Raw genomic sequence first — 18,965 nt, 5'->3', positions numbered from 1 at the left:
CTGGGAAGAAGTTGGGGCTAAGTAATAGAATACAGTTATTTCAAGGAGAAACTTATTTAATCCTCCTCATCATCTTACAAATGGATGATGGCTTATTACCATTGTGTTGATAACCTGAAGCTCTGAAAAACCAATTGCCAGTGATCCTAAAACTTGCATGTGATGGTGCCTTGTCAGTGTCTACACACCTGAAGTCAGTGTCATACACCTGCAGTGGGGGCGCGCAGGAGAGGGGGAATGGAAGATCTGTGTTCTACAGATCTTCCAATCACCTTGATTTCCCATGAAACAGTAGTGAACTATTAGCAACAAGTACAGCATAAAAACAAAAGAAAACAAAAGGCAATCTTTCATTTCATCCTTTATTTGAACATCAAATAGGTTGAGAAAATGTTTTACAGGTGCTAAAGCATCCTGCTGGATTCTTTACTTTTTCAAGGTGCAAAAGAGGTTTACAAGTGTGTTTCATTAAACAAAGCAAAGCTGCGACAAAATGGAATCACATCAATAATGGTACGCATCAGCATGAGCGCATATCACTCCATCAAACACAATTGGGCATTTGAGCCTTTTCCCATAAAACAAGAGCTCTACACTGAAGAATATGTGGTGCACCAAAAGCATTGTTTATATCTGTGAGAGAACAAAAACTGGCTTAATGTCACTTATTAATTCAAGTCTCTATGACCAATGACCTCTCTGTGAACACAAAGGGGTCCGTGTCTTAGGCACCTGTTCATGGGACTAAATGTTATTTCCAGGGTGCACAGCTCATAAAAACACACTAAAGATGGGTTTGGTTGGGACATGGCAGCATTTACATATTTAAAAAGTTCAGGCACATTTGGATGCAAAAAAAAAAAAAAGGAAAGAATAGAAATTTTTCTTGAGTCTCTAAAAGACAGTGCAAAATTGAAGTGCCATAATAGAGGCAGCAATTATTAGAAAGTAATTTTAAATGACTTAAATAAAAGACCACACCTTAATTTAAATGGAAAAGAAATGCAGCTAGAAACAGAGCATAATCACACTAATGAAAAGATGGATATTTGGGACCACAGTTAAATTCATTTGCTCCAGTTAAGTGTAAGTAAATTTTCTGGGGATTTAATCTAGGGAGTGTGCAGTGTTATCTGGATCAACCTCCCAAGACTTGCATGGAAGAGAATCATGGTTGCCTTATGAGCTACTCTGTAACTCTATTTGCCTATCAAAGAACTAGTTTCCCCAAGCAGATCTTCCTGTAAATATATAGTCATTACTATGGTCCTAGTGATCATTCCCAGTATCCACAGTCCATCTCAGAGTTGCAAAGTATTAATAGGAAAGGATTCATAATTGGTTTCATGTAGCGATAGAAGTCTTCTAAACCAATGGCCTAAATCAAGGGCCATTTCAATGAGTAAAATTTTAAATACAGAACACCTCAATGTGATTAAGAGTAAATTATCAGTAAGTCACTTATTTATTCAGCCTCCAAAAGGCATAAGACATGGCATAGTTAAGCATATTTGCAAGACTACTAGGGAAATCTATCGAAGATTGCACTGCCTTATGGGCTGAATCTCACAATCTCCATCAATAGGGTCTTCTCTTTGGAATACCTAGTCTCCTTATTTCTGCATGATAGCATTACAGCATCATTACAGCAAGCTAGGCAGTGGGTAAAAGAAACTCAGACCCCTAACTATTCTTTGGACGTCACTGCTGATGCCACTTACTTCCCCAGAACTCAAGCTGCCATTTTGGAAATGGCTGTCAATGGAGCTAGTTATTTTTGGATTACAGTGCACAAGTAGAATACTGAAACTTGGTGCCAGAATACTTTCAATATTCTTATTCCCCTTTTTCCCATACATCAATCTCCCAAACCCACTTTCCCATCCTATCTGTATCCTCCAGGTAGATCATGTCTTTCAAACTTTAAATTGGCTCAAAGTGGGGGGAAAGGACAGGAAAAATTATTCAAAATCTACCCTATACTCTACAGCAACATCAGCTGGAAAATGTCAGCAGCTCATTATTGACACTTCAAATAAGGATAAAAAGAGATTTCCAAAATTGTTGAAACTCCCGGGCTAACATTTCAACCATCTAATGTTCTTGGCCCGTTTCAAATGTAGTAGTATCTTGACATGAATACAAACACAGTAGATGAATAATGTAAAACCCTCCACTGTATTATTGTTTGGATTTAGCTGGTATTACATCATCTATAGTCCTAGAGGTTTTTTTTTTTTGTTTTTTTTTTGTTTTTATTTTTTTTAAAAGAAAATCTCAGTATAAACATTAAAAAGAACCCACTGACCCATTAGCTACTGTCCAAAAATATTACTACTGATATTTTGGTAAAAGCAAAATTAGCTGCCCTGAATAATTTTCCTTTTCAGGCATAATCTCTGCTACATAAGATTGTCTTATCATTCAATATCCAACAATAGGCATGTGCATTAGTGCTATTTTGTCTACTGTGGATACAAAAGTTGATATGAAATGTGATCTTCATTTAAATGAATAATCACCAGGTTTCAGGCATCAATAACTGCATACATGACAAGGTAACTTGAAAAGTATACAAAAAAGCTAAATATTTTTCCTTGGTTTTTGCATGTTAACCCAGTCAAATTAAATCCAGAACAGAATCATTACATTCAATTGTCTGATAAACAAGCAATGCAATTTCAAAAAAAATATATATCATACTATATAAGGTGCTTCTTAAACAAACAATAAAAGAATTATGTTCTTAAACATATTCTTAATGCAGATACATAAAATTGCCCCCAAATTTAGATGCTCATATAAATGGAAAAAAATAATAATTTTTTTTTTCTTGGCCCTCCCAGTTTCCCAGTCCTTTGGTAGAAATTTAACTGGGCAACCAGAAATTAATCAAACTTGCTTTTCCAAACAGGACATACCAAGAGAAGCCTAGTAGCTCTCCAGGGGTGTTGGCAAACATGTCACCTCTCAATGGGGTTTGAATTAAAGACTATGAAGTCAGGGAAGGAAATCAAACTTACTTCTTAGCTTAAAAAAAGGAAATAACCCACAATTGCATTAAAGAAGCAAAGGCCCCAATGCTGGTCTCCTCCTGGCTTATGAAGTTTTAGAACAGGAGATGGGGAGTGGGGCGGGGGAGGGGCTGATTTCTTCCCAAGGGCATGTGCAGTCTCACCAGCCCCCACAGCCTGAGTCCAGCGCTCCTGTCACTTCTCTCCTTCCCTCCTTCCCTGCCAGGAGCATGCTGGGCCAACTATAGGAACACAGCTATCCACTGCTGTTCTTCCAATGAGGGCCACTCAGAAAGCAAGAAGGGCAGACTACCCTGTGGACCCTAGAACAGCCCGCTGTGCACTGCAGGGTGGAGGGCCTGGGAGATGCATCCTGGGAGCTGAAGCCTGTGGCCATGCCACTCTGAGCAAGGCTGACCTTGCTTTACAGATTTATCCAGTTTCTCCCCTGCTTTCTTTCCTCTGGAGCAGTCACAATCATCATGGAGTGTTACTATTTAGCCCCATGCCCCAGGGCTAAAAAAAAAAAAAAAAAATTCAAACACCAGGAGGAAGCCGGCTCACTGAAACTCCCCTTTTTCCTGACCTTTTCCTGACCGGGCCTTACATGTTAAAATTCAGTGGAGCTCACACCAGGAAGATCCAAGTACAGCGCCCTCTGCTGATAAATAGGAGACCCCACCAAGACAGGTTCTGAAAGCTGTTTCACTGCAAGTCCTGGGGGCAGAGGGCTTGCTTCCATAAATAAAAATTAAAACAAAAAACTCAAGCTTGTCCCTCATACAGAGAGACTGATCTGTGTGGGGGTGACTTAATTGAAATCGACTTGCTGACTTCCCACAGGGCCTTGGGAAGCAAGAATTAGCCAGAACCCATGATCTGTATGTAGTGCTCTAGAAATACAACAGTAGAGACGTCAGCAAGTTGACATGATCTTGACAATCAGGGGGTCTTCTTTCCCTGTGTGTGTCTTGTATTCCTATAGGTGAAATGAATAGACAATCACTAAATATAATGCTACAGCCATGCAACAGAACAAAATGATAAAGGCATCACCTTAATAAAGTGACACATGACTATAGGAATACAAGAGGATGCTAAGGAACCCTTGAGCTAGCTTTCTCAATGTCATAGGTTAAAAGAGCCACTATCAATTCTTTCCTGAGGCTTTTTCTTGGAGCCATCACAAAGTGCTTATCAGAAGTGAAATGGCTACTCTCCAGGCCTGGGCCTCAATAAGTCGTTTCAAAGCACAGTCATCTCATAGGTTGAGTTCAGTCGCAAAGGGCTATGGGAATCCTCATTCTCAGTCAGGTAGCAAAGGGGGAAGAGAGGTGTTACCAAGAATTGGCCTTGGACTCCCTTTGGCTGTTCCTAACAGAAGATGTATCACTAAGAACTGAGCAAGCAAATGAACGGCCACTCATACTAGAAAGCCACTGGTGGTGGATGCATGCCTGGTGTGTGCAGGAGACAGAATTCCGCTAAAGTGATGCTTGGCTTGGGTAAAAAGCTGCAGGGATTCTCAGAGCTTTGGGAGAGGCCGAGAGCTCTCACATTGTGTTGGGGAAACCCTCTGCTTCCTGGGGGATGTAGTATGTCTGCAAGGAATGTGCTGAAGTGGAGCCCGTGGTGGCCAGCAGGCTCTGGCTAGACTCCTCTGGGGACCCTCCTCCACGGCTGGCTGGGGCGTGCAGGCGGTGGGCATCCAGCATCTCCAGCAGCAGGTCGTACAGGGGCACCACGTTCTTGCACTTCATGCTGTACAGATGCTCCATGCCCTTGTTGCTGGGGAGGGGGCACAGAGAGGACCACATTAGACACCAGCGGAGCCCCAGGACACCTGAAATTCCCAGGGGAAGTAAGAGGGACTCCAGGGACTCTTGTAAACCAGTCTTCCTTCCCATTTAAAGACCCATCTTTGGACGGCACCTGCAGAAACCTGAGGGCTGCTGAGACCCCAGTCTGGGACTTATCTTCATTTGTGTTTCATTTTCCCATCCTACAAGGGCAGTCCCACCCCCCCACAAACCCACTCTCTCTCCAGTCACTTCACTGACAGTGTACTGTTTACGCAGGTGACTTTCTTCTACATCCTGGCATGAGACCCCATTCCCCTCTCTCACCTTTACATGTAAAAAGAGAACAGAAGAGGTACAGCCAGGCAGGAGTGAAACTATGATATTTGAAGCTGTTCAAGAAGCTCCCTTGCTTAAACCTCTCCATGGCTTCCCAGCAAACTCAGAACAAAACAGAAATTTCTGTCCACACTCTCCAAGGCCCAAGTGACCTTCCTTGTCCTCCTTCATGGTGCTCATCCTGTCTTCTGTCCCTAACTCACACTCCTTAGCCACACTGGTTTTTGTGCTGTCCTGTAAAGGAACTAGGATCCTCCTAGATTTAGGGGCTCTGCACCTGCCAATCTCTCTCCCTGGATGTACTTCCCCAAATCTTCAAATGTCACCTCCTCTGGGAAGTATCTGCTACCCCTGTGGCACGAGGCCCTGGCCCTACAGTCTGAGCTGCTCTCTTCTGAATTGTTCCGTCTTCCTTCTTACAGTTAACACAACCTGGAATTCTCCTGTGTGCTCATGTGTGTTTATTCCTCCCCCCACACACACAGACACACACACACAACCCAGCATAGTACAAGTTACAGGAGGAGAGGATCTGTCCATCCTGTCATCTACCATAGCCTAGAACTGTGTCCGGAACTTGGTGTCTTGCAAATGGGGGTAAATCGGCAAGGGGAACATAGGCAAATGTCACTCCTCTCTGTCACATGCCCCTCCTCTACCCTCCACCAGCCACCTCTCTTCTGTTCTCACCACAGCATGAGGTGGGAGGGGGCTGCAACAATGACTATCTAGCTTAACATTTCTTAAGAAAGAAAATATGTATCATGAGGAGACAGGACCAAAAAAATGTCCTGGAAAATATTTGCAGTGTTAGGGGTGGGGCGAGGGGGACGCAAGCACAGATTGGGGTCCTGCCATGGAAACCCAGCATCAGAGTCATCCAGGTCTACAGCCCAACCTAGATGAGTGTTATTTTGTTATTGTTTTGCTATTTAATTTAGATGCCGTTAAAGTTAAATGCCCCTTGGATCCGCCACCGTCTTGCTCATGCAATGTAATGAATCACATTTACAGTCAGATGAAATCTGGTGTTAAATTCTTTGAATAGCAGCATATGGCTGGAGCCACGCTTGACAAAACAGAGTTCTGGGACTTAGATTAGCTGTCGTGAGGCACCAAAATATTATTTTGTATATGTGAATGAGTGAGAGAGACAGAGGGGTATGGGAAGGGAGGGAGAGAGGGAAAGAGAGAGAAGAAGAGAGAAAGAGAGTGAGGGGGTGGGACGCTCAAAGCTTTCAATAAAACAACATCTTTCTCTAGTTTTTCACACAATTCCTAAAGAAATTCTAACAGAGCTTCCACTCTGCTGTGCCCAGTAAAATCAGCCAGGGCTGGATGTCTAGTGCCAATATACTTGATATTAACCAGTTCAGCTTGCTAATGCTGTCAGGCTGTTAATGAATTTGAATAGTCATCGATTCCTATCAACAAATAAACACATCCATGGGGTGTGGGATTTCTATAACATGCCTGAAATTCCTAGCTCAAAGTAAAAGACGGTCTGTTTTCTTCCAGGTAAGGTTATTGTCTACACCAGGTAATCCGGCAGGATATATGATATTCTGAGCCATTTTTCTGCTTCTTTCTCTAGGAGGCTCATCAAAAGGCAAAGACAGGAAAGGGTTGAATTGTTTACCCTGGTGCAATCACCTACTCTACCTGGCAGTGTGAGTCCTTCCTCTGCTACACAGGGATTCTTGGGGAATCCTGAGAACAGAGATTGTAATCACTTTCTCCCAACTTTCCCAAGTGGAATTCTTTACTTATGAATTTCAGATTCATAGGAAGGGGAAAACCTATCAGGACTCATTTGTTCACTGATTCATTCTCTCATTCATTCATTCACTCAGTTATAATTTTATGAGCACATTTTGTATGTAAGTATTCATCTACAGCACTCTGGGGGATATAAAGGGAAAAAAGGTACTTCTCTTTTATCAAGAATCTAACAATTTTGCAAGATTGTCTCCAGAAAGGAGACAACTAGGACTTTGATGGGAAAAACTTCTTGCCATTTGAATCATACAGCTAAAGATTGAATGAAGGTCCCTTGAAAATGAACTATTTCCACTCCCTCTAAACATCTTGGTCCTTTCCTCAAAGATACCTCTTTTTGATTCCTAGGGTCCTTGTATAAGTTCAAGGTCATGCAGGTTTTATCACCCATGGTACTTTTCTCTAGTGCTATCATTTCATATCATTGTCATTATCGTGAACTTTCTGGAGTCTGTGATAAAGAATCCATATTTTCTTCATCTCTTCCTTGCAGGCTGAGCTCTACCTATGAGAATGGCATCCCCTAAGCCTGTTGGCAGCCAAGTTTCATGATTCTTTAGAAAAGAAATGAGGCTACCTTTACCTTTTGGCATAAAGAGATTCTATTTCCTCTGTAAATAATATTCACTGCATTTTACTATGTGCTTAGCACTGTGCTGGGTTGTGTAGGGTATACAGGGTAAGACAAATTGTGATCATAGCCTCACAGAGTTTACAGTCTATTTGGGCAGGAGGTTAATGAAATGGGCAATAACAATTAAGAAGAACAAGTCTAAAGGGTCAGGACATACTTTCCAGAAAGGAGAGAGATCTACGTGATGACAAGTTTTGAGTACTATTTAGAAATATTCACACACACACACACCCTTGCCACCATGTGTCCATGATACTTGACTTTGGGTTCACCACCTGACTTGGTTGGCTAGGGGAATGTTAATGGAAATGATGCACTTGCCCAAAAGGGCTTGCTTCATCTGCCTCTGCCCAGCACACGTCAACCTGTGGGTGCAAGGAAGATGCACCAGACACATAAAGCTGTCAGCTGGCCCACCTGCAGGGCTGCAGCTTGAAGCAGACTCTCCCACCTGTGCCCTACAGATGTGTGAGTGTATCCAGCTGAGATCAGCAGAGCTGCCTGGCCCATCTGCAGCCTGAGGTGCAGGCTCCCAGAGGACATAGAGAGCAGCTTACTATGGAGGCAGGGCTCAGACTACAAGGAGGTCCCTGTAAGTTAAGTAGGGCTGGACCACAAAGAGTAACATAAACAAAATGAAGGGATTTATATAACTTTTATTTAAAAGCAATGGGAAGCCCCTGAGAGGTTTTAAGCAGGGAGATTTCATGATCAGATTTGGTATAAGAATGATCACTCTGGCTACATCACGCAGGATAGTTTGAAAGGGTCAAGATTAAAGGCAGACAGACATGTTAGGTGGCTGGTACAGAAAGGGCAGTGGAAATGGAATAGAGATGACAAGGAGGGGTTAAGGAGCTATGGAGAGGTCAAGGTTGACCCTCCATCAGGCATCTTAACAGTCTGTCATTTAGGATCTCTGAGTGTAACTCAGGCGAGCTTGGAAGGGAGCAGGAGGGATGTGCCCCCTCAGGAGAGGGGCTTGTGCTGACTGACTTGCTTTGATTGGCCTCCTCCCCCACCCATAAGACCTTGCACATGCTTCCAACCCAGCACACACACCACACTCTCTATGAAGCGTTCTCCAACACTTGCCCCGTGCCCTAGGCAGAGCAACGCCTCCCTCCTCTATCCTACCATAGCATGCGAGCTTATTATACGCCCAGAACTGTCTCAAGGGTGCTCTCCATATATAGGCAGTGGCCCTTCCTGAGCCAGCTGTCACACAGGGCTGGGGCAAGCTTCCTTTAGGTCTCTCCCAGGGGACCCCATGGATGACTGACCTCATGTGCCGGATGTGGGAGAGGATGAGCAGGAGCTGGGCCAGGCGCCGGTGCTGCTGCTGCAGGGTCAGGCCTGCCTTGGCCATCAGGTGGATCAAGGTGTCTGTGATCTTGTCAAGGACCCGGTGGATATGGTCCTTTTCTTCCAGAGACTTCAGGGTGCTGGACAGAAATGTGTATACTCCTGAATGTGCACAGAAAGAGAGACTCAAAGAGGATGAGGTCTTGGAGACTGGAAATGTCCATGAGACAAAATAGTGAGCCAGAGCCCATTCTGGCACAGCAGTACAGCAGTAGGAACATTCTGGAACCATTTAAGACCAAGCAACTCCATGAAATTCCTAATGAACATGCAAGTCTGGGAGCCGCCAGAAACCAATATGGCCCCCTGTGCCGGAGTCAAGATTCCTAGGATAGAACTGTGAGCACTGGGGCTGTGGGACACTGGCCACCCTTCTGGGATCTATCTGACACCAGTGTGAACTGTCCATTTAACACCAGTGTGAACCACAACCCTGTGGGGAAGCCACTATTGCTTCTTTTCAGGGCAGAGGGATGCTCTGACCTGCTACCAAGCTTGCACAGTAGGTGCAAAGCTTGGATAGCACAGCTGATGATGAGAAGGCAGACTCTAGGAGACCTGGTGTGACTGGAAGGTGGCTTTCCAGGTAGGATTTGCTTTGCTTCTGTGTTTCCATTGAGATTTGGGGCCTAAGCCCTTTTCAGTGTCAGCTGATGGTTTAGGATAAGGGTGAGTGCAGAGGATCTTGGAAATAGCTGTTTCTACTCCAGGTAACCCTCTCTTGCTTTTCTCCAGCTCTCTGTGCCACAGGTAGGGTCAGGACTGCAGCTGAGACCATCATGCACTCCATTCTGGACAGCACCAGTCCTGAGCTAGACAAAAGAGACCCTTTCTGGAATTTTTTTTCTTATGTTTGAGTTCAAATCTAGGGCCTTGCTTACTCTGGACAAGTACTCTGTCACTGAGCCACAGCTACAGGACACCTCTCTTCTGAGGTTGTACATGGAGGTTGTAAGCTAGAAACCCCTTCTTCTAGGGTTGCTAAGCTAGGAGATGAGAATGCTGTATAGAGCTTTAAATGGCCCTCTTTCTAGTACATGGAGCTCTGATCTGCAGAAGGAGCTTTACAGCAATAAGCAGAGTGGAGAAAGAGAGAGAGAGAGAGAGAGAGAGAGAGAGAGAGAGAGAGAGAGAGAGAGACTCTATTCAGTCACAAGACCCTAGTTCTTATATAGTTTTCATTTGACCTTTGAGCTTTCATAGTATCCTTCCTAACATGTGAATCAACAAATTCTCTCTTTGCTTAAGATAATGGGAGTTGAGTTTCTGCCACTTTCAACAGAAAGAATCCTGACTGTTCCAGTAAATTTTGAGCTGAGCCCCAGCACAAGGTGGGGAGGGTTGAGGAGTATTAAGAAGGGCTGGATGGAATGTGCTTGTCTTGGGACCACAGATTTTCTATCAGCTAAACCTCCAGAAATAAGCACTTCCTGCTCAATCACACTATCTTATAGGGAGTAGAAGGCACAGAGCTTTTCTCCTAGTTATGAGTATGTAGCACTATTTTTTAGCCTCCCTTCATTCAGCTCACTGGCCATCTCATGACTAACTTCTCTTCCCCTCCTCTGTCCTCACCAGCACCTTCAAATTAAAATCTTCCTAGTTTGCAGCCCCCAACTTAATACTGTTTAAATGTAATTCAAAAGTTACTGCCCACGCAGCAATCTGTGGGTTGGGATTAAAGAAAACACCTCCTTAGAGGAACTTATAGTAAACAGAGTTGTAATTGCCCAGAATAGAAAATGGCTAAGGTTTAAAACAAACAAACAAACAACAACAACAAAATAAGAGTGGCTAGCATGCCATCAAATACCATCAAGGCATTTTTGGTACCTGGAGGCACATGGATCCAAAGTAAACAAAGCACATAACAAGCAAGCAGCAGACAGGTAGTGGGATAAGAAGGAAATTGCAAAATTCCTTCACTTACATTTTATGTGGGTTGTTGACAGAGAAAAAATGTGTCTATCAGAAAAATGGGCAATGTCCAGTAGCCATGGGGTTGGATTGGACGTAGCACGTAGCATGGAGATATACAAGGGTGGGTTGGGGTCAGGGGTGGCCCTGGCTAAGCTCCCCATGGGCTCTGCCTCTCGAGATCTGTCCTTTATGTCATTATCCACAGTCCAGCTTCATCAGCTACAGGTCCTGCCATGGACTGGATATCCTGGGAACCCACCCAGGCCACAAGGCTAAGTCAATCCAACTTGAATGATGCAATTTTTACCAGTTTCCGTTTCTGTTACCACCCAGGATACTGGCCTCATTCACCAATGACCCCTTTCTTGTTCAAGGGAACCCAGAAATGAGGGTCAAACAGCACAGAGGGTCCTGCTTGACCCTTGGGCTTCACTTCTCCTCCTACTGTGGGCTCAGTAGCAAAGACACACTCTAGACCTTCACCAGTCCCGGGGGCCAGCATTTCATGAAGCACTTTCCAGTGGAGATAAAAGAGGCAGCACCCAGGCATGAGCAAGTCAAGTTTTCCCATGAGCATGGCTGCATAGGTTCCTTCATCCAGCAAGTAATAACTGAGAACCTATTGTGTGCATCACTGTGCTCTTTGATAGGGATTCCATGCCTTATTTCCTTTCAAGTGTTAATATTTTAAGAGCAGATTTTGCCTGTGGAGAGAGGATTTTCTTAACAGTGACTCTCGAGATGTGGGCCATTCTCAGAACAAGCCTGTTTTTCCAGTCCTGCTCTGGCACCAGTACAGCTTATCATCTCATCCTTGTCAGCAGATGCTTCCTAGCTGTGCAAATATACTTAGAAATAAAAATGCAGCCCTGTAAAAATGCCAATAATTGACAACAGCAGCCATCATCTTTTGGGGCCTTTCCAGCAGAATGTGGTCCATGTTTGCTGCCTATTGCCTTAAGGAGCCGTCTGAGAAGCAACAGCAATCCAAATTCCCAGAATGCTTCAGGTTCACTGGCGACCACTGTCAATGAGCAAGAGCAAAGCAGGGCTGCTGGTAAGGCTGCTCCCTGGCTCCCTGCAGCAGGAGCCAGTGAGCAGACACTGAGAGCCTTCGGAGTCTTGCAGCAAGGCAGACTGTTGCAACTCTGGAGATGGGTCCAAATCCCGAAGACAGCGCAGAGGAGAAAAGAAAGAGCACTTGTATGTCACTGCCCATGGTTGGCCTGGTAGGCAGATCTGAGATTCTACATACTCTGAATCTTGCAGCCACCATTGAGAGATTTAGAAAAAGTCTGTGGGAAGCACGCTGGTAGAGAAGAATGGAGAGTTCAAACACACAGAGACCCCCATGTGCAAGAGATCTTGACTTTCCTCTCCTGTTCTCTGGATCTCATGAATTGGATTCTGCTCTCGGGCACCTTCTCTCCTGCATAGACACCTCTTCCTGTTTCCCTTTCCATCTTCACCCCATGTAATCTCCTCCTTATTCCTCAGCTCTTTTCTAGATAGTAGTGGCTTCTGGAAGCTGGGGGAAGGTAGGCTTGGCTCTGCAGCACACAGGTGTCTGTCTGCCACTGGCCCGAGGAAGCACAAGTAGCCCCTGGAGTCCCCAACTTGCCCTGCCATTGGCCTCCACTGGGGGGCACTGTAGTAGAGAACTGACCAATGCGGGTCCCTGGCTTACCAGCTGCTTGAGGACAAATTCTTCAAGCAAGGCCACATTCCCTTCCCCTCCCCTTTTCCAAAAGGAAGAATGTGACAATAGGCCCTGGGAGAGTTCTTCAGTCTATGGCATCTTGATAAAAGAGGGAATGGGAGGGGGAATGATTCAAAGGGAAAAAATAGCAAAGACTAAGTCCACAGCTGTCAGTGATCTGGGCCAGGACACTGTCACTGGGCTTGGATGAGGAGGAATGCCCAGCATTCATCGAGGACCCTGTGATGAATCAGCATGCTGGCATTTTTGGGTTTCTGCAGAGAACTGTTCCCACAACCAAATAACCAAATAGAGTGTTGGCTCAGAAGTGACTTTGAGGCCCAATGGCTTGATGACCCACACTTGTGGGCTTCGCCTCTGCTACCATTCTTCCTGGGGGTGGTCCTGTCCCTGGTGGAGTCTTGGGACAACTCATGGTTGCTGCTGCCACTTGGTGGCAGGGGCTGTGCTAGATGTCCTACAATGTGCAAGTCAGCCCCAGACAAACAAGGATTTTTTCCAGTCTCTACGCCTCTTGAAAGTCCTACAATAAAAATTATTGCAAATAGAAATTTGTAAGAAAAAAATTTGAGAAGTGGGCTGGGAGTGTAGCTCAGTGGTAGGAAACTTGCCTAGTATGGGCAAGGTCCTGGGTTTCATCCCAGCAACAGACACAAACACTCACACCATTTCAAAAGCTTTCACAGGCTGTACTTAAAAGTCTAGTACACAAACTGGTTTATAGAGAGAGAAGATTAAGCAGAATGCATATTCTCAAATTATTAAATAACTGATTCTCTTTATGCAGTCTGTCAACTGAGGGCATTGTATAAGCTTTCCATGTGCACATTCAGTTGGATGATTTCAGGGCTACTCTGCAGATACTACAAAAAATAAAACCACAATTGGTTGTGAATATATAGAGAGGAGATATGAGACTCTTCTAAGCAAAAGTAGAATAGATGATTGTAAAAGAGTAAACACCAGTGGAATATTGTGTTATTGCCTCCTATACATTTTAAGTAATTTTATAATATTACTTATAAAGGAATCCATTTTGTGAAAAGTACATATTTAAGATATTTGGGGATTCTTATTCTTTCTGTCTTATGTTGGCACTGTCTCCTGAGTTTCCCATGTACTTCCTGATACCTCCTCTGTGTTTGGCTGTTACTTTTTCCAATCTATCATCTCTTCTCCATTGCCTAGCCAAAGGATCTAGTCTCTAAGGCCTTTTCAAGTTTAAGAGACTGACTGAATATCTGCCTTGAATGTAGTGGGATATTAGGATATGTTTCTCAACATCCCAATGTATCCCATTATCCTAGCCTATTAAGATAGGAGAGTTGGCACTTTCTCATCCTGCATCATAACAAAGGAAATCACTTTTTTTCCACCTTTTTATTGGTGCACTATAATTATACATAATGGTGGGATTCTTTAATACATATTCATACATGCACACAATGTAATAGTCATGATCAATTTCAGTCCTCAATATCTCTCATTTCCTGTCTTTCTCCCTCCCCCTATCCCTTGTCTCTAGTGAATTTCATGGAATCGTCCACATACACACACCTTTCTTTTTCTTCCGAGACTCCACATATAAGAGAAAACATACAACCTTTGGATTTCTGAGTTTGGCTTCTATTGCTTAACATAGTGTTCTCAAGTTCCATCTGTTTTCCAGAAAATGTCATAAATACTCTTCTTTATAGACAAATAAAATTCCATTACGTATATATTCCACATTTTCTTTATCCATTCATCCACTGATGGACACCTACGCTGGTTCTATAGTTTTGCTATAGTGAATTGTGCTGCATAAACATAGGTCTGCATGTATCACTATAGTATGTTGATTTCAGTTCTTTAGGATAAATATCAAGGAGTGGTATGGGTGGGTCATATGATGGTTTCATTTCTAGTTTTTTAAGGAACCTCCATACTGATTTCCATAGTGGTTGTACTAATTTGCAATCCACCATCAGTGTAAAAGTGTTCCTTTTCCCCCATATCCTCTCCAGTGTTAATTATTGTTTGTATTCTTGATGGCTGCCATTCTGACTGGAGTGAGATGAAATCTTCATGCAGACAGAGAGGGAATCACTTTGACAATAAACTTAGAATAATGCCCAGCATTTGCAAAAATTACTTTACTCCCTAAGTTTTCTTTCACCTTTACACTCTTTGGTTTTTCTTGGCATGTTATTACTAGATCTATTTATTTTTCTCTTTTTATTATGTACAAATAGGTTATGTTAGTTTTTCATCTTCTTCCTCTAGTGTCCATCTCTAGCTCTGCTTTTTTCCTAGGCCTGTACTTGGACAGAAAGGCTTCTGATCATCTTATATCCAAACATTCACTCTGAAAACAAGAGAGCATTTTACTTACTTTATTGCATTTTCTACTTTTCTTAAACCTGGATATCTATATTGAAATAGATATCATCTTATTTTAAATGAGTTCAATATTTTTCATCTTTTATGTGAGAGTTTTGAAAGTACATTGTTTTTTTTTTTTTTACTATCATGCATCTAGGTGTAATATTATCTATTTCATTTCAAGATAGTCAAAGTGTTACATATATTTTTATGTTTTAAATGCCAGTAGGCATTTCCATATTTTTTCCTATGTTTGTGATTTCCAATCTTGGCTTTCTTTCAGAATCTTCTGTGGAATTTTGTAACATGCAGCTACCCAGGTTCCTCCCTAACATGATGATTGGAAGCCAAGGAAGGAGTCTGATATCTGTGATTTAATAACATCCTCCATTAAGAAGACACATGCAGCCAGGAAGAAAAGCCATGTGATTACCTTGGTTTTTTCATATTGTGGCTCCTAAAATGTAAATATGGCTACCGAAAGTATATATTGTGTCTCTGTTCCATGAAAAGTGCCACAACACAACAATAACTTCGGGAAATTGTCTTCATGGATTTCCTGGACCACTTGTGCTCCCCTGGGCCCCTCCCACTTTCCAGCCTGGCTGGTGAGAATGGAGAGAACTCCAAGGATCTCCTTGGAAACCACTCATTTAAGAAAGCAGAGTCCTCATTCACCTGCATCCCTCAATGACCACATGGAAGAGGACTAGGACACCGAGTTAGAAAAACAAGCCATTTTTCCTGTGCTCTCACACCACAATAGACACAGAGGACATCTGTGACCCTGAGAAGGGTGAGGACTTCTCCTCACCAGCTGCTGTCCTCTAATTCAATTTGGTTCTGACACTATCAACCTGGAGATGGCACTGGTTCCCACAGGTGAGGGCTCCATCCCCAGGACTGTGATCCCACCCCCTTCATATGCCAGCCACCAGCTCCCAGTTGTTCTACTTGGGCTTCTGACTCACCAACTGGAAATCAGGGTTCCCACAACCTCCTCCTTGCTTGAGTTACATTAATTTGCTCAAGCAGCTCACAAAACTCAGAGAAACATTGATGTTTAGTGGTTTATTATAAAGGATATTGCAAAGGGTACAGATGAAGAGATGCCTGGAACAAGCAGAGAGAGATCTCAGGTCTTTCCAGGGCTCACCACCTCCAGAAATTGCCACATGTCATCTATCCTGACGTGCTTGAGCCTTGACCTTTGGGGTTTTTGTGGAGGCTTCACTGCATGAGCATGACTGGTTACACCACTGACCACTGGTGCTCAACTCAGTCTTCAGCCCTCGAATCGTGCCTGGTCTTTCTAGGGATCAGCCCCCATCCTCCATCTACCTAAAGGCTGCCAGCCATTAAGTAAATTCATTGTCATAGAAAAAAGACACTATCACTTTGAAGTGTCCATAGACAGGAAACTTCTATGCTTCTACTGATGTGTAGTTATTCACCTGGTGTGAATCCACCTATAACCCCATCTTTGTGCCAATGTGTGCAATTACACTAATGTGTATAAGACTACACACTCACAGAAGTCCGCTCTCAGTGGTCTCAATGTGAGAGAGATCAAAGTGAAGTTGAGAGTCCCTGCCAGAACCCGGCGTGGGAACATGGTGGCCCTATTCACTTGGCAATGCTAGGTCCCTATGAGTGCCCTCTTGGCAGCAATGACTATGAAACTATGTATTTCTGATTCAGTGACATTTGTCAATTTGGTAATTTTTTTTTTTTTTTGTGAAATGTACTAGATGTTCTAGAAGGTAAATACTTGGTCATCAACATAGTCAAACTGACTCAGAAGAAAAATTTCTTAATGATGACTTCAGATGAACTGACTCAGATGACTTGAAGGAAAACATCTTAAATATGGACTTCTCTTTTACATTTAAGTGTCAAATATGTTTCACTTTTACATGTGAAGTCCCACTTCTTAAGCTTTTTTAATCACTTACCCTTATTCCTTTTAGGATAAAGCCATTGTGGACATGTAGTTTGTTTAGGAGTCTTAGTTTTGTTAATTATATTTGTAATATATTAATAATCATCCAAGGTTTTACCTCTTCAAGGTCAGAAAGGAAATGCTCCCAAGACAAAGTTGGTGGAAATTGTGCAGCCCATCTATTGCAGAGGAATTTGTACGAGGTTCCACGTGGGACTCCTAACCACAAGGAGCTGGCTTAGTCTCAGGAGGTCCTGACAGTTTCCTTTTCTTTCCAGAAAAGGCATTTTCTTAACTGGTATTTTAAGGACCAGGGAGCAACAACACAGAACAGGAAGCAGCTCTGACATACTGGGGCAGATTTTATTTTCCAAAGATGACCATGCCAATATCTCCTACCCACATGGCTTCTATAAGGACATCTTGGCATTCTTCCTATGAAGATATGCGGTCTGTTCACCCTCCCTTGAATTTGGATGAGCTCATAACTTGCTTGTCATCAATGGTATGGGCTGAAAGTGACTTTGCATGACTTCTAAGCATATGTCATAAAAGGTCATGAAGCTTTGGCCTTGTCAGGATATTTGCTTTGGAAGCACTTGCCACCTTCTAAGAGGTCTAGTATACCATGCTGTAGAGAGGCCACAAATGGCCATCCTATTTGATCCCATTGATAGTCCACCCAATAGCCAACATCAATTTCCAGTGAGCCAACAGAGGTAACTCCAGGTCACTTTAGCTCATGACAACCAAATTACCCCAGTTGACAAGTATCCTCATCTGAAGACCCTAACACCATGGAGAGGAGACTGTCATTCCCTCTGTGCCCTGTCCAAATTTATGATCAATATTTTAAGCCATTACATTTTCAGTTAATTCATTACACAATGGCAGTGACCAGAAGATACTTTGACATCCACATCACACACCTAGGGAGGAAAATGATGAAGAATAAGCAGGATGGAAATTAGACTCCTAATCTTGAAGGCTATGTGAAAGATGGAATTTGGGCTTCCCATTCTGCATTATGAACTCTACCACTCACCAATGCTTTGGTCCAGCCTCATTGTTATAGTGGTAAGGGTTTCAATTCATCCTAACAGCCTGAAGGAGAGTTTTCATGGTGAACAACCGAGTCCATTTTATTTCATTAAAAGCCTATGAACCTGATAATGGAATTTGTCCTCCTCTTTGGTTTGGCCAGGCAAAGAAATTGAGAGCCAAATTGTGGACCAACCTAGGATCTGAACAGAGGTGTACATCTGTGTGCTAATCTGACTCCTGAATTTATTGTCTTCTTCATGGTATTATTCTTTTATGCAGATTTTGTCAACTGTTAGTTTGCCCCTTTGCCTGGCATGAAATTTGGTCAGTCAAACTCTCTGTGGAATAAACAGTGTATGAATAAGAGAATGGAAAAGATGCTCCCTTGCTCTCTGCCAAATCAATGAACGGTGTTAGTGTGAGGAGAAGTGTTTATAAAACATCATGAAATATTCATCTGACTTAGCCTTGACTCCAGGAAAAAATGACAAACCTAAGCATATACCGTTAGCTGATTTGCACATGGTCACATCATTCTGAACCAAGCAGCCTGCTTAACTACCCTGTGATATTCAGCTCCAGCAGCTAATATGTGAAGTAATGCCCTCTTCACTCTTATCTGCATGTTTATCTCCTCAACCACAAACCTTCAGAAGTATTTTTTCCTTTTTATCCTAGTTACAAATTGAAATGGCTGAGAGTTTTTTCTGGTTATTCCTGTTTTGGTCATGCAGATTGTATGTATCTTTAGGTAGATCCATCCCATCATTTTCAGTGTATACTAGAGTGGATTTAAAACTCTATTGAATAACTGTAACAGGTTTACTTTATTTTTCTTAAGGAAAGGAAACTTACACTACACAAACCGAGGTACAGGATTTTAGAATTATAAATGTAAGAGATGCCTTAAGATCATCATCACACTTCAAACTTTTGAGAATCAAAACAACCTTTGTACAAATAGTGAACCCCATGTAAACTCTCATATATAAACTGGGTGAAATCAGACTTTTCTGATTCAAGCAGGGAGAATGATAGGGGAAGC

General features: G+C 42.9%; 1 protein-coding gene across 6 annotated transcripts in view; it reads right to left on the bottom strand.

The window, feature by feature from the left end:
• Nucleotides 1–348: 348 nt before the first annotated feature.
• Esr1 (estrogen receptor 1) overlaps nucleotides 349–18,965 on the bottom strand; it is a 381,784-nt gene continuing 363,167 nt past the window's right edge. For 5 of the 6 annotated variants that reach the window (XM_048799971.1, XM_015502311.2, XM_048799975.1 and 2 more), the window contains 2 exons: nucleotides 8,849–9,032; nucleotides 349–4,802 (listed from right to left, as the gene is read on the bottom strand). In XM_048799971.1, the coding sequence (XP_048655928.1) occupies nucleotides 4,568–4,802; nucleotides 8,849–9,032 (419 nt within the window). In that variant the 3' untranslated portion in view covers nucleotides 349–4,567. Of the gene's footprint in view, nucleotides 4,803–5,080; nucleotides 6,863–8,848; nucleotides 9,033–18,965 lie in introns of those variants that run through there. The other variant, XM_048799977.1, reaches the window with a different exon arrangement.

The sequence above is a fragment of the Marmota marmota genome, unplaced genomic scaffold, assembly GCF_001458135.2.
Source record: "Marmota marmota marmota unplaced genomic scaffold, marMar, whole genome shotgun sequence".
NCBI lineage: Eukaryota > Metazoa > Chordata > Mammalia > Rodentia > Sciuridae > Marmota > Marmota marmota.
Note: the sequence above shows the minus strand (reverse complement) of the source record. Positions and strands in the feature narration are given on the sequence as shown.